At 45.7% G+C, this 15,931-nt stretch overlaps 1 protein-coding gene across 5 annotated transcripts in view; it reads left to right on the top strand.

Moving 5' to 3' along the window:
* Positions 1-15,931, top strand: part of Atp8a1 (ATPase phospholipid transporting 8A1) — a 227,865-nt gene that overhangs the window by 154,866 nt on the left and 57,068 nt on the right. For all 5 annotated transcript variants that reach the window (XM_032915816.1, XM_032915818.1, XM_032915815.1 and 2 more), the window contains one exon: positions 9,242-9,414. In XM_032915816.1, the coding sequence (XP_032771707.1) occupies positions 9,242-9,414 (173 nt within the window). The remainder of the gene's footprint in view (positions 1-9,241; positions 9,415-15,931) is intronic.

The following is a 15,931-nucleotide window of genomic DNA, read 5'->3' as shown; positions in this document are numbered from 1 at the left end:
CCAGTTGTGTATAAATGCAGTTTCTCCCTACTCTCGGGTGTGTATCCTTTTACTCTGGCCTGCAGTAGCAGGAAGAGCGGTTGATATATGCATTGCGTAGGCGTACTTGGAATGTCCAGTGTTCCACTGGATCAGTAACATGTTGTAGGAAAATAAGTAATACCCAGTGGTTTATCCAAGTTGTTATTACAGGAGTCATAACTCACTCTCTAAGAACGTACTAACGTTGTCCATACTTGATATAGTCAGAATGTGTTATTAAAAATGTTCCCGGAATGTTCTGTTAATTTGCAACTTTAGGGCGTGAACATTTGGAGATCATTAAAGGGTAGAGGAAGAATGAAACATTTGGTCATAAAACTCATGTGTTAAATGATGATGAGGTAGGACCACAAGCCACCAGAGCAGCTAATAAAGTATGTTTAGCTAGTGTGTGTGTGTGTGTGTGTGTGTGTGTGTGTGTGTGTGTGTGTATGTTATCTTTTTAATAGTGTCCTTAGATTGTGGTAAATTAAAATAAAACCAGAGAAAAGTGAGCTCCACTGTCGGGGTGAAATTTATCTCCATGCTTAAAAATTATTCAGTGCCTTAATGTAGCTGAAGAGTATGCTGGAAAAACAAGCCTGACATCTACCATGAACAAACACGTATATTAATGTGTCACTCATATAAGAACATGCAAATCGGGATGGAGAAACTCCATTTTACTTCAAAATTTTTGAAATGAGCTGTATCACATTGTTCTGCCTCGGGCAGAAATTGCTAAGGAAAAGCAGACATTAATTATATAAATATTTCTCCTCCCACCATGCACCAGGAACCATATGCCATTCAAGAAGAGGATATGTTCTCGTTTCGAGAGCTGGAGGGCCGTCAGGTTTCCAGATAATGTTTATGTAGTAGAAGGCGTGCTGGGAGAGTTGAGTTTTAGCGGCCACAGGTAGATGGGGATGGTGTCATTGGGAAAGTAAGCCCAGTGCAGCACCTCCTGGATTTTCTGACATTGTGCAGGGCTCAGTAGTTTGCAGGTGCTCCTTATCACGTGGTCACCTCTGTTGGACCTGACGTCAGAGACGGGTAAAGAACTCAGGTGTCAGCTTTGGGCTGAGCACCAAGCAGTATGGCTTATCCATAAATAAGGGAGTCAGCCCATGCATCCTTAATCACAGAGCAGTGGCTCTCAACCTTCCTAATGCTGCACCCCTTTAATACAGTTCCTCAGGTTGGTGACCCCCACCATGAGATAGATTCTTCCCATTGCTACTTCAGCACTGTGATTTCATCGCTGTTATGAATCATAATGTAGACATCTGATATCTGATATTGGACCTCGCAAAGAGGCTACCACCCACCGGTTGAGCACCCCTGCTCCATAGGGTTAGAACTAACCCAGTCCCATCGATAAGAAAAAGCTTGACTCGGTGGAACCTGCCTGAGCAAACGTCAGTATGGCAGAGCCCAGCTCCACTCAAGCCTTCCAGCACCAACTCATGGCGACATTGTCAAAGTAAGGCGGGCCAGGAGTCGGGTGGGCACACATCTCCATCGCTGTCAGGAGGTCCCTTCCTTATGTGGCTGCCTCCCAGGCATGGCAGTAAACCCCTGTAGCCCCAGCATCGGAGAAGCCAAGGCAGGAGTTTCATGACTTTGATCAGCTACTGTTAAATACTGAGTTCCAGACCAGCAAGAATCTCAGTGTCTGAATCTCTACCTCTTTCCCCCTACTCCTTACCCTCTCTCTCTCTCTCTCTCTCTCTCTCTCTCTCTCTCTCTCTCTCTCTCTCTCACACACACACACACACACACACACACACACACTTTCTCTCTCACACACACACTCTCTCTCTCACACACACATCTCTCTCTCTCTCTCTCTCTCTCTCTCTCTCTCTCTCTTTCTCTTTCTCTCTCTGTTTACCTTCACCTACCACCTCTCCCCACCCTTATTTTGCCCTAATCCCTTCTAACCCCTCAACACTAGAAAGACGGTTAGAGAAGAAAGGGGGCATAGATCTCTTTAGACTATTTCCTGATGATTAGGGGCATTGAGTTCCTGGGGACAAGTCCAATCTTTGTCATCAGGATATCTCCAAACAGCAGTCCAGCAAAACAGCAAAATCAACAGCAGGAACCAGCAGCAGCAGCAGCAGGGACCACCGGTAGCTGCCACCATGGGCCTGGGGTCCAAGCCCCCTCCCTTTCTCCATCCCCGTCTCCCTCCCCTTCTTCCTCTCCCCCCTCTCCCTCTTCCTCTCTCGGGGCTCTCCATTTATACCCTCACAAGAGTCCCCAGAATTCCAAACGTAAACTATCTGCAGCTGGCAAAAATCACGTCCCTCCTAGAGCCAGAGACAAATCATAGCGGCTGGGAACAATCTGAAGCAGCCCAATATCCCACACCTGGGATTAAAACAAAAACATAATTACATAATGTAACTGGATTTTTGAGGAAACCAAAATTCTCACCACACACACACACACACACACACACACACACACACACACACACACACACACACACACTTTAGAAGTCCTAGGATATTAAGTAAGTAGCTGAAGCTATTTGGCATTTCTCCTTTTTAAAAGTCTTCTTGTTATGAAATTTCTCAAAGTAAAATACCTGCTTTTCACAGAAGATAAAGGCTTACTGTGTTCTCTGTATCCATCTGAGATTAAGAAAAACCTTGACTCTCTGAACCTTGGGTATGTTTACTTCCATAGCGTGGCACTGGCACTTAGCTTAGCACTGTCAATACCCTGGAGTGCCATGCGAGCCCAAAAGGGGGCCCTGGCTTCTGTGTGCCCCGGGCAAGTGACCATTTTCTCTGTGTTGATGAGTAATCTGTGCTCGCCCACAGATGTGCTCTGAAGAGCCGTTTCCCAGCAGCCTCCAGCCAGTCATCACATTGGGGTGCTTCTCCATCTTTAGTCAGCCTGTTGTTAGATGTTGCCCTTTCTGAAGGCAGAGAGTGAACATGAAACCCCGTGTTGCTCATCCTGTTCTCAAGTCCACTCTCGCCAAAGTGAAAAGCGCCATCTTCCCACTGCTACACCAGTCCCTTAATTCCTAAGTGCAGAGCAAATCCAAGAACAGCAAGAACGCCTCGGTGCAGTCTGGCTGCCACAGGAATAATATCACAGATGGGGTGGCTTCAGCTACAGAGACCCAGGTCTCTGCATTCCGGAGACACAAGGTCCACCAGCCAGCTGCCAGCAGCTAGGGATCCCTGGGGCCCGTTTCCTGGTTCACTGTCCTTTCTCCCACATCCTCATGTGGCAGGGGGAGGAGGCCTTCCCAGATTCTCCACTAGAAAGCAAGCCATGCAGAAATTGATTCCTACCCTAATGACCCTCGGAAGGCCCTGCCTCCAGGGACACCCTCACCACATAACTAGTTAGCATTTTCAATGCAGGAATTTGGGAGAGACACAAACATACATCTCAGACTAAAAACGCCTCATCAAATATTGTCCTAAAGTCAGTGTCATTCAGAACGTTTATGTATTATTTTTCCTTTCTAGGGATAAAATTTATAATAGAGTTTTATCATCTCATCTTCTCACATGAGCGGGTCCCCAAGAATAGGTGTAAAGCTGGGTACTCACGTGTGTTTGGGCCCAAACGCCAGCAAATGGTTGGGATACTTAAAGCACCTATTTCCTTTTAACGTTGAGGGAGACTAGACTTCCTGATGGTGCCCTCTGGAGGATAGGTGCGTGATCAAGCTGTTTAGGGTCGAAACAAGTAAGAAACCACAGCTCCAGGGCAAGATGAGCAGCCGGTAGCCGCATGGTTGTGCTAGCCCTCCACTCATCCCTCTTCCCTTCCTTCCCCATTCTTCCCCTTTCTTCCCCTTTACTTTAGGGAGATCTCTGCAGCCTCAGGAAGGGTGTTCCCTGGATTGGTTCCTAAGTGTAACTCTCGCTCCTATAAACTCTGAGAGACTTCTGGGAAAGCAGAGAAAGGCCAGAAGCTGAACGGGGTCATTGTAATTCAGCTGCTTTCTGGGGCACTTCATTTGGGGGTCATCACAGACCCACTTCTTAGGTGGCCTGACGTTCTCTGCACATCTGGCCCCAGGGTTCTTCAGCCAGTTCCAGGCAGTTCTGCCAAAACAAAAAAAAAAGGACAACTTGTGTACTGCGATACTTAATGCTACAAATCACGGCTTCCGATTGGTTTCCCTCTAAAGATGTGTCAAATTTCATTGTCTAGGGCACCTTCTGTGATTTTTATCAAGGGTTTCCTTTCGACAGGTCCTGTAAAACTATGGAAAAAGATTTCTGTAAAACTGCCAGTCTCTGGGTTCCTAAAAGACTGCTGTTGTATCGTTTTACTCTATGAGAGTGCATTCTCTGAACACGCTGTCTGTTTTGACCAGTTTACGTTCTAAATTTAAGTGGGATTTTTAGGCCTCTGATCCCATTGCTGTTGGAAAGAATTCAGCATAGTTGCCTCCTTCCTCGTCATTCGTCCCTGCCCCTCTCCCTCCCTCTTCCCATGCCCAGGTTTATTATAAACCATAGGTACCATTCCCTTCTCTTTGGCCTACAGCTGCACGGCTTGCCTTGATCACTAGGTAGCTAGCCCGGGTGTTCATCTTACTGCACCCACCGAGCAGTCGCTGTTACTCAGTGCAGTAGACGTTGTATTGCAATTTATTTTTCTCTATTTCTTTTCTAATAAGGGGAACATAGTAACGCTTCCCTCATTCTAACTGAATGTATCCGTGGTTCTAGGGGAGTTGACAGCCAGCAGAAAACCATCCACAGGGGTCACAGGAGCAAGGAGTTCTGATGTCACTCCCAGTCGCCTCTGTGGCCTCGTCATGACAGACTTGAGTCACAAGTGGAAGCCTGAGATACAAACGAAGCCATGCCATAGCATCCTATGGTGCATAAGCCAAGTAGGCAGGGGGTCCAAAGAAATGGAAGAACTCTCGTTACCTGAAGGACTCAGGGAAAGTGGGGTCGTGAGAACGTTTTATCCATTTATTTATTCATTGATTTTGGATTTTGAAAACCTGTGCTGGTTCATCATCTATTACTGTGATAAAAACACGGACCCAAACCAGGGTGGGAAGTGTTTATTATCTTACGGGTTATAGAGTCTGTCATCAAGGGAAATCAGGGCAGCTGGAGGGACGGGAGCCTGGGAACAGGAACTGACTGACACAGAAACCACAACTACTTACTGGTCTGCTCTATCTTGCTCCGCATGCTTTTTTCTACAACCCAGGACCACTCAGGAGTGGCTCAAAGGCCAACCTGAAGGAGGCCTCAATTGAGGGACACCCCACCCCCACCCAGATGACTAGTTTGTGTCCAGTTGACAGAAGCTAACCAGCACTGAGAAGTGGTGTTTGTTGTAGCAAGGTTGTGCTGTTCCAAAGAGGGGAAGACAGAGGAGGAGGTCGGGGAGGATTTCTGTAAGCACCAGTGGTGAACACTTTCCTTGAGCACATAGCGTGCAGGACACTGGGGTCCAGGGAGTGGGGACTTGAGTAAAGAATCGCCACAGGAAATGTCACCACCCTTGTCAATCCCTCACTGACTGGCAACCAGAACTAGGACAGTTCCTCTGTCTTCAAGTCCGTCTGTCCCCACAAACTGCCTTAACTTCAGACCATCTCCGTTGCCCCTCTTAGTCCCTGGTACAAATGACAGCAGGCAGAGTACAGCGTGGCCTTTTATTGTTGCCCCGGAGAGCCTTTGACTTCATTTTCCTAATTTATCTGCCCCTTTATATATTCTCAGTTTCACAAGTCACTAAGTTTAAATGTTTAAACATTTCCCCTTCCAGTAGCCAAAAAAGACACAGAGTGGCAGCTAACACAGTAATAAATTTATGCATAGCCACGGGAGATAAGCTTCAGTGCAACATAGACATAGAGTACAGCTCCCGGGCTTGGGGAAAAACGCAGTGACGTTTCATAAATAAGAGAATTTTAAAATACTCCCAGCAGTAAATAAGGATAAAATACAGCTTATACCCAGCAGCACCCAGCCAGGATCATAGCTCCTTATACAAGAACACTGTGAACTAAAATAACAGTGGGAGTTAGCAAATTCGTGTTAATGTCACATCCCCCGGGCCGGCGGGTGGCTGAGAACTCAGTGCAGTGAGGTTGTCACCCTCCTGACGTGCTGCCTCCTACATCTCCTGACACCTCTTGATTTGCTGAAGATCTTTGATAGTCACCAAGGAAACGCAGAGGTACTGATGCCACAAATAAGGGTTTTTCAGCTGATTTGAGGGGGTCAGAGAGGACCTTAGGAAAGGAAAGTAGGGCATGGGGGGCTGCTCCTACAGCCTGGGGAGCATGGGCACTGCATAGCCCTGGGGATGGGTTCTTCTGATGCCCAAAAAAATTGGAGGCTTTTTATGGGTCCTTGGTAGCTTTGTTTCGCGTTTTCATATCAGGTGACACTTAAGCAATGACTTATAGAAATAAATAATAAATACACACATATACATATGTATATATACACATACATGTATACACACATATACATGTATACATACACATACAGGGGCTCTTATCTTTATTTGAAATTCTACTGAAGAGGACAAGGATTTTCTCTATATGTCTCTTGTCTCCATCTGTGTGTGTGTGTGTGTGTATCTGTATGTGTGTGTGTGTCTGTGTGTGTGTGTGTGTGTGTGTGTGTGTGTGTGTGTGTGTGTGTAATAAGGGGAAATGGAATGCTATGGAATTTATCAGTCCTGTCACTCAGTAAGATGTATCTCTGAGTGTGTCACACCATAAGCTCTGTACATGTTGTGGTGAGAGGCTCTGCCCTGGACACTCCCCGGAAGGAGCTGAAGGTTTTGTTGGCATAAGCTCCATTGTAGTGGGCAGCTGGAGAGCCTGGTAGATGAGTTTGCTTTGGCAGGAAAGACACCCTAGGGAGAGAGACACACAAGAGTCCAGCTTGTGGAGGGAGCTGTGAGGAAAGGTCCTCAGTCTCCAGCTACGGGGAGACTCAATGCCATCCTAAGGGTGTTGGACTTCAGTGGGTCAATGTCTGGAAGCCACTGGAAGATGGTAGAGCAGGAATAGGATGATGTGTGTTTCACCTCAGTTTTCTACAGAGATGAGGTGAAAGGCAGTGAAGGCTCCTGGGAGAGAACAGAAAAACTGCTGTGACCTTGCACGTACTCCTTGTGGTACTCACTGCACCATACTTCAGGCAGTTGCTTGTTTGTTTGTTGGAGGGGGAGTGGTTATTTTGGTTATTTTCTGAGTTTTTGTTTTGCTTTATTTTCGTTTGATGAACTTTGCTTCGCTGATGAACTCATCCACCCAATCTCCATGAATTTACTCTTAAAACCTTCTGGAGCAACCATAAAGTTGAGCAGGCACAACTATAAACGTTATTGGCAGAGTTTTAAAGACTTTCATGCTGCCTTTTCTTAAGTCTTCTTGAACCAAACAAGTACTTGCCCCAGATATAAAATGTAAACATCTTATTATAAGATTTTAGTTTGGGGCACGTTGGGCAGTCGTACTCTATAAAGTGACATGGTTTATCACCCAAATAAGCAGATTCTAGACTGACAAGACACTCTGTGAGAAACACATTCAAATATCTCCCATGTGAAATTTTACTTTTCTTACTGCTTCCCTCAAAATGAAATGACAGGCCAGGCCCTGAAACTGTGGCAGGAATGTGCCAGTCACTTTTCTCACTCATCCCTGTGACGGAACGCCCGATAAGAACAACTCTTTTGCTCAGTTTCCTGGGTCCAGTTCACTCTATGGGCAAGGTATGGTGGACCAGCTAACAGCACAGTGGGCAGGGAGCACACAAGCAAGTGCTGGGGCAGAGAGATGAGAAAACTCCACACCCAGTGGCGCTTCTTCCAACAGGCACCACCTCTCTCATGTCACCACTTCCCAGCGTCACCACCACTTTAGGATCCTGTGAAGATGTGAATCCATTCATTAGTTCAGAGCACTTGTAATCTAACTGTCACCGGACACAGCCATACTCAGAGGTCACTTAGTCTAACATTGACAACTGTGCACAATCAAATACAGCATCACAAGTAACTCTGTTTTGACTATAATAAACACATACTATTCCATAAACATATTATAGGTAATTCTGTTTTTATCTACATAACTGTAGAGTTAGCACTCGGGGAAAAAAGTTTAATATCTGTCTCCTCGTGTAGAATGAGTATTGTATTTGTTCAGTGTCAGGGTTCTTGGGAACAGAAACTGAATGGGCCCATTGCATTAAAGAAGAGTCTGCAGGATTGGGGGATGAAAACTAGGTATAAGAAATGGTAATTTGGGGGCTGGAGAGATGGTTCAGTGGTTGAAAACATAGGCACAAGGTTCAAGACCACAGGACCAAGGTTCAATTCCCAGCACCCACATGGCAGCTCACAACAGTCAGTGACTCCCCGTTCCAGGGGATCTGACACCTTCTCACAGATACATGCAAACCAAACACATGCACACAAAATAAAAATAGTTTAAAAAAAAAGAAATGGTAATTTTATGTGGGAGGGTTTTGTTTGTTTGTTGTTTTTGTTTTTAACTTTTTCCTTTTGACGAGCTGGGTAAGCAGCCCTTGGTGGCAGATACATACACAATCTAAATGAGTAAAGCTTTGTCTTCTACTAAAGGCTTTTACTCTGCTTAAGAGTGAACTAACTACTGGTTGATGGAAAGGCTCCTTGTATTGGCCCTATCACGATTACCAAACTTCGTGTCTCTATCCCACTAAATACAGCATCGTGGAAACGTAAACGCCAATTCATGAGGTTACAGGAGGTTACAAACCCCGCGTCTCCCCTTCTAGGTCCCTGAGAATTTGATCTCAATAGCATTGAGTACTCTCAAAAGAACAGTCATAAATTATTTAAATTATGTTCTCCAACTTTTACCCTTGGTTCAGGGCAAACCAATTTTGATTAGTTCATAAATTAGATTGGTATTGTTCTTTTTTTTGAAGAAGAGAATTTACTGACAGTGCTTTTGCAGTATTGTGGCCATGGGGTTAAGTCAAGGAGGATTAAGAGCTGCTCCCTGCCCTACTGTGGACAGCTTTAACTGATAGCCTTTTCAGTCCCCCTCTCCGGGGGCTGTCGTGAGAACTGAATAAAGGCTTTCGAAAGCAATTTGAAAGGTAAAAACCTATAAAAATAACTAATTTTCATTACTGAACATCCCAGAGACACTGCAGTAGAACAAATGGATGCTGATGACCTGTGGTTGGTATTCCAGGGCACGAGGGAAACGCTCAGCCGCCACTGCACCACCCTCGGAGACGCTCTCCGGAAGGAGAATGATTTCGCTCTCATAATCGATGGGAAGACCCTCAAATATGCCTTAACCTTCGGAGTCCGGCAGTATTTCCTGGACTTAGCTCTGTCCTGCAAAGCTGTCATTTGCTGCAGGTAAGTTCTCCCCAGCGTTGTCAGATCTCAACAGAGGTGACCTGATCTTAATATCGTCACATCTATGTGCACTTGTGTGCAGGCACACAAGGAGGCTACAGAGGCTGGCTTCCCCGAAGCTGGAATTACAGGCACCACGTGGGTGCTAGGAACAGAGAGTTTGGGTCTCCGAGGAGCGGAACAATGCGTCTTGACTACTGAGCTCTCTCTCCAGCCTTACCTTAACTCCTTAATTTTTAACGGTCCACAAAGCTTTCTTTCTTTTTTTTTTAAATCAAGAAATTACAAATGTTGGGTCATTTCATTCATTCACTCAAGTCCCAAAGTTCACAAGCCGAGATGGATTTGTTAGCGGAGTTTTGAAAGTGAGCCCTAACTGTCACTACTGAATACTTTTCATAATACAAAAGCGCCATCTCTTTGCTGCTTATCCCTATTTAAAATCAGCCAATGGTAGCCAAGTAGATGGCACACGTCAATAATCCCAGCTACTTCAGAGGCTGGAGCCAAAGATACCAAGCGTAGGGTCTGTTTGGGCAATTTAGGGAGACTCTATACCAAAAAAATTAAATAAATACACTTCCGAGAGGGCTATAAATATAGTCAGGTAGATTTTATCTAACATCTACAACACTCTGGGTTCAAACTCCAACACTGTATGTATGTATGTATGTATGTATGTATGTATGTATGTATGTATGCATGTATATATGTATATATATGTGTATGTATATATATGTATGTATGTATGTATATTGAGTGAGAGAGAGAGAGAGAGAGAGAGAGAGAGAGAGAGAGAGAGAGAGCAAGCGAGCCAGGGCTGTAGCTTAGTGATAGAGTGAGCTCTAAGCCTTCACTCTGACCTTCAGGGGAGAAAAAGTACATTATTTATCTGCATTTCCACTTTGGTTCATATGGAAAGAGCCCTGTTGTCTCTATTTAGATTGCTGATCCTGCTGCTAGGATTTATTCTGTAGGGACAGTGTAATGGGAGGTACAGACTGAGTCATTTTCCAAACAGCTGAAGTTTATTTACTCTAAGACTCTTGCCTATTAATTTATTATATTGCTTATGTCTGAGATTAAATTCTGTTTTTGAGTTACCATAGTTCTAGCCTCTCTGGCTGAGGGGATCTTCCCCATCTCTTTGTCTAAATTGTGAAAACTCTGTCCTACTTGACAGCCTTAGCCAGGCTCCTCTCCTGAGGTGTCCTCAGCTAAGGGTCTCCCGTCATCCCCGTCATCCCCGTCATCCTCGTCATCCCCGTCATCCCCGTCATCCCGTGCTGAGTCATGCCAGCTGGTCAGTGGATCCCGTACCGATTCAACTCACTTTCCCTCCTCAGGAGACAACACAAGTGTAGCTTCTTGATAATTTCCCATCTGTGCTCCTGCCCTTGTCCTCCACATCCTTCTGTTTGCTCTCTTATTGAAAAGCTCTATTTCCTAATAAAAGGAACGTATTCCCTTTAAACCGTTTCTTTTTGTCTCAGTTTATCCACTTAAAATCTATTTCTTGAATTTCTCTACTTCCTGGAGTGCGTTTAAACCACACGCCCTGTAAGGACCATGCATAAGCATCATTTTGACCTACAAAGTTTTACTGTACTCAGAGAATTAAGGCTTGCCCTTTATCTTCAGGTTTCTAATTAGAGGTATCATTATAGAATCTAGTCTTCTCTGTGGTCTCTATTAATAATACAACCAAGCGTATTATTTTGAGTGGTAGGGTATGCGAATGCTTAGCGTTTAGAACAGCCATGTTCTTTTTTATCACACTGATGGAAATTATTTTCTATGCTTGGCTCTGCTTTGGCATCTTCGTGCTTTTTAAAATCTGGGGCTTCAGTAACTTCCTGGTTTCCTGCTAATGTCTTGACAGGGGCTCAGGGATGCTCAGCCCTCACACTCTTCCGTCAGGGTGATTCTGTGCTACATTTAGCCGTTTCGTCTCCTCCACTAATGGGTTCATGAGGATCAGCGGGAGATCGCTCAAAAGCCCAGGAGTGTCATGGCTGTTGGCTCCTACTCAGAAACGGTCTGCAGACCGGAAAACAGTGACGTGCAGCTAAAAGCAGCCAGTTGGCTCTAGCCGGCATCTGTGATGTGCCTACTGTGTGCTGGGCACAGTGCTGGGCAGGACTCACTCCCTGCTGTCCTCGCTGTCTCTGCCCGCTCTACTCTAAGCATGATCGCAGTTGGCTTCCAAGATGCAGGGAGGCTGGTCTTCCCGATACAGCCATTGGAGCAGAGCCTGACACAGTACCTCCCTCAGTTCTTCCTAAAGCTCGACCACAGGGTCAAACCTAGCAGAGGAGCCCTAGAGAGCAGAGCAAGGCGGAAGTAGTTCTGTGCTTGTGATATTCTCTCTGGAGATCCTTGTCTGGGGGGTCACAGGGGCCTCAGAACTCTTCCAGGCCAGGGACCCTGGGAGGGATTCGCCCTGCAGTGGACCTGGAGCTCAGTGCTGACACTGAGCTTAGAAATCCGTGTGTGGCTGCTTCCTCCCTCCTGGGCTGCCTCTGCCATGTGGACGTTTGAGGGTCCTGGCGGCCCCTGGCCAGATAGTTCCAGTCAGGATTTTGTTGTTGTTTCAGTAAAATGTCTTCCTTCTGCTCTGTTTAGTCTAATTACCCTCATCCTCTTTTCCCTAAAGAAAGGCTTCTGGCCTGTCTCTGAGGCTGCTCTAAACCCAGAACTACGTCAGTGCCACAGCCGGATTAATGTGTGTGCACCGTCTTGGCCTAGTGCCTCTTCGCATTTGAACCACTGGCACAGATCATGTTTTTCTCGTTCCTGTGCTGACCCCTGAATGTAATGGCGGTGCCCCTGTCCCAGGTTGGGGATGGGGAGTGAGCCTGCAGAGTGCTTGGAGGATGAGCCCCGGGGTAATTCTTCTTCTCACACAGTAATCTCCCAGCCTCAGGAAACTATTTCATTCCATTAGAAAAGTGATGCTCAGATAAATATTGAATATTATTTCAAAATACTTCACAGCACTGTGTCCCAAGTTCACCTCACACTCGTGCTGAGTCGTTGAGGTTTTCCCTCAAAATGAGACACCTTTCCAGTCTACCGTATGTCAGTCCACACCCATGAAGAGAATCCAGAATCGGACTCTCCTCTACAGTCCACTGAAGCAGGATAATGGAGTCAATAATGAGTCTCATCCACTCCGTCCTCAGGCCTTCGTCAGCTTTCCTCCCTGACACTGGCACCCAAGGCAGAAAGAGTTTCTCCTGTTTGCCTAATAGCCACGGTTACAAAGATCACTTTTGCTCTCCAGAGCCTCTGCTGAATTGAAAGAAGCTGCTGTTCTCTGTCAGCCGTCATACTCCTCCAGCCCTGTCTTCTGAGGGGACCGCTGAGAGACAGAGACAATGCCCCAACCCAAAATTATTCAGGGCATTGGAGTCCTGGTTTTGGTTTACAGAATATAGGCTACATGTTATATGTCAAGAAGTTATATATATATATATCACATGTGTATATGTGTATATATACATATATTGCATATATATATATATGGATCGAAAGTCAAAACAGTATAGCAGTTTTGTTTCCTATCAGCCTACCAAGCACTGTGTTCACAGAAGCTGTGCAACCTTTGTGTTTGCTGTTCAACAGTTTGCCTCCGTCTAATAAGAAGCAGCACACGCCCATGTCTAAGAGTGTCTTGCTTTCAACCTATCAGCATAAACATCTCTTCTGGTACTTATTCCCTTCCATTCATTTGCCCAAGTCCACTGCTTCTTACTTGGGACAGCCACAGATACATAGGTTGTTTGGTTGGTAGCTTAATTGGCTAGTCTAAGAAGCAGGGTCTCATGTATTCCAGGCTGTCTGGGAACTCACTGTGTACCCAAGGCTAGCCTTGAATTTCTAGTCCTCTTTCCTCCTCCTCTTCTTCCTCTATCCCTCCTTCTCCTCCTCCTCCCTCTCCTCCTCCTCCTCCTCCTCCTCCTCCCAAGTACTAGAGTTAGAGACATGCTCCTCCTGCACACCCTCTCTGGCACCTTAGACACTGAATTGAACCATTCTCCCTACGAAATGGTGAGCCTAGAAGGCAGCAGCACAGACTCTTCGGGGGCTGATGTTAAAGCAGGTGGAGGACAGGTACTGAGGTATGAAAAAGAAGGGAGCACCTCCTAGGGTGCTCATCCCAGCTTGGGAGCACCTGGTCCCCCTTGGAGGTTTTGTATGAACTGTGCTTCTGCTGGCTGCTCTGTTAGGCATCACCTCTCTGCTGCTTAGATCCTGGTCTGGGGACAAACATGCAGCTTTTCTTCCTCTGACCTATCCCTCCAGAAGAGCAGGAAGGCCACCGTGAAGTATCGCTGTGCTGAATAGTGTGCGGTATCTGAAGTCCTCATCAGTTCATATAACCCAGCTTTTCAAAGAATCTTATGTTTTTCTGGGGTTTTTTTAATTTTTTTCCTGTAGTTGTCAGTTTAGTTTAAACATATTTTGAAACTTACATTCTGTGACAGTTGGTTGAAAATTGGCTTAAAGCCTCCAGCTTTTAGACTGTCTCGTAATCACCGTCCTGCTACATAATTTATGTACTCGTGTCTCCTGAAAAGCAGAGGTTAAACTTCAGCAAGCATTTTTCTCCGGTTGAAACATCTCTAATCAAAGCTCAGCCCCCTTGTAGGCCATTTTCTCCACAGTAGATTTTTTAAAAAGGAAAAGAAAAAGAAAAAAACAACTTGATTTCAGCAAGTGTTGTCACTTAGAGTGACATTCCCAGGCAAAACCTTTTGCCTGACTCTGCCTGATGGTGTCTTCCAAGAAGAGGCCTACGGGGACACTGTATACTTTCTGCTGCAACACGAGTGTGTTAAGAAGAAGGAGGTCAGGGCAGGCCTACTTCCTGAGTCTTTGGGGGATCGTCTTTAGCTCAAGGACTCCTCGAATAAATGTCCAACTTAGGAGGCAACGACAAGGCACAAACGAAGCCAGTAACTACTCAACAGACATTCCTTCAAAGAAAAAGACGTCGCGCACACCACCAGGCGCCAAGCAGATGTTTGCCTTCAGAAGACTTACAAACTGTTAATGAATGTCGACCCTATACTTTTTTTTTTTCCAAGAAAATCTGAATAAATATTGGCAATGTGGAGAGACTGTTTCTTTCATAGACATCTGACGAAAGGACACACCGAGGGGGGTTTATAGCTTTATAAAATGCCCACATTTTGCTCTAACATAATCCTCAGCTCAGGCCTTGCTCCTCTCGTTTCTTACTCCTCTTCTACTAAGAGGCGTCGAAGGAACTATGGGTCTCATCGTATGTGGTAGACACTGCTGATGAGCTCCACCAGAAACGTCCCCATTCGAGCGGCATTCCTACAAGCAGACAAGACGCCTAAGAGCTACCAGGTGCTGCTTGCTGTGACTCGGTCTGGTACCATTTCAGGTGTGGCGCTAGAAAAACCATCCGAGCACCAGACACACATCACACACTGTAGTCACACTTCTCGTGCGAGACGGTCTCCAAAGCCTATGTGAGTGCTCATTGCAAAATACACACATCTCACTCCCCCATGGCCAGTGTTCAAGGAGCCCTCCTTGCCACCTTGACTTACTGATAGTTACTACCGTGATTTCCTTCACCGTCTTCCTAAATGATGCCTTCTCTTACTCGGTTTGTCCTCTGTTTGATATTTTCCTGACTTGCCGTGCAGATATGCATCTCAGACAAGTGCATGTCCTCAGGTCCTTAGGAGGGCTTGGCTTCATGCTTCATCCAGTTTAAATGCTAAACTTCACAGAAGTCCATTGTAGCCTTCAGCCAAATATCAATCACCCAGTAGACTGCCTAGGGTTTTCTCAGTTCCAATTCGCTAAGGGTGTGAAATATGCCGTGTAGGAGGTGTCTGTGATCTCTCAGCCGGTGGACCCCAGTGTGTAAAAGGCAGAGCTCAGTGTGAACCATGGCTGGATTTTGGTGACCGTCTTCATTTTAATAAGTGGGTTACTTAAAGTTAAAGAAAGGCTGAGTTCTGAGTTCAGTGCTAAGCTCCAAGTGTAAAAAACAGATCAAAAAGTAGCCAAGACTTTCTGGCAGCTACAAGACATGGAACAGAGAGAGGAAAATGCATCCTACAGAAAGAATGGTTTTGAAAAACAGATGTGTTAAAAGGGCACAGAGCAGTAAGGAAGGGTGTAAGACAGCTTGGAGATTGCAGTACAAGCAGGGAATTGGTACCAGCTCTAATATTTTGCAAGAGGAAGGATGTGTTTTAGAAAGCAATCAAAGGAAGACTTTCTCTGCATTAGAGACCCAACAAGGAAGCCATGCATGCAAGACACTCCACCACTGAGCCACAATGCTGACCTTAAACTTTGCTAAACTATGTTTTCTCTAAACGTCATAGTGAAACTTCCTCCTAGGAGCGATTTTCTTTGGTAAGATATGTTTGCCAGCTTCAGTTTGCTGTGACTCTATGCACACTTCAGCACTCAGATACGCACTGCCCGTATGAGGAGTCCATGTTGAAAATGCTATCCGAGC

The sequence above is a fragment of the Rattus rattus genome, chromosome 11 (assembly GCF_011064425.1).
Source record: "Rattus rattus isolate New Zealand chromosome 11, Rrattus_CSIRO_v1, whole genome shotgun sequence".
Taxonomy (NCBI): domain Eukaryota; kingdom Metazoa; phylum Chordata; class Mammalia; order Rodentia; family Muridae; genus Rattus; species Rattus rattus.
Note: the sequence above shows the minus strand (reverse complement) of the source record. Positions and strands in the feature narration are given on the sequence as shown.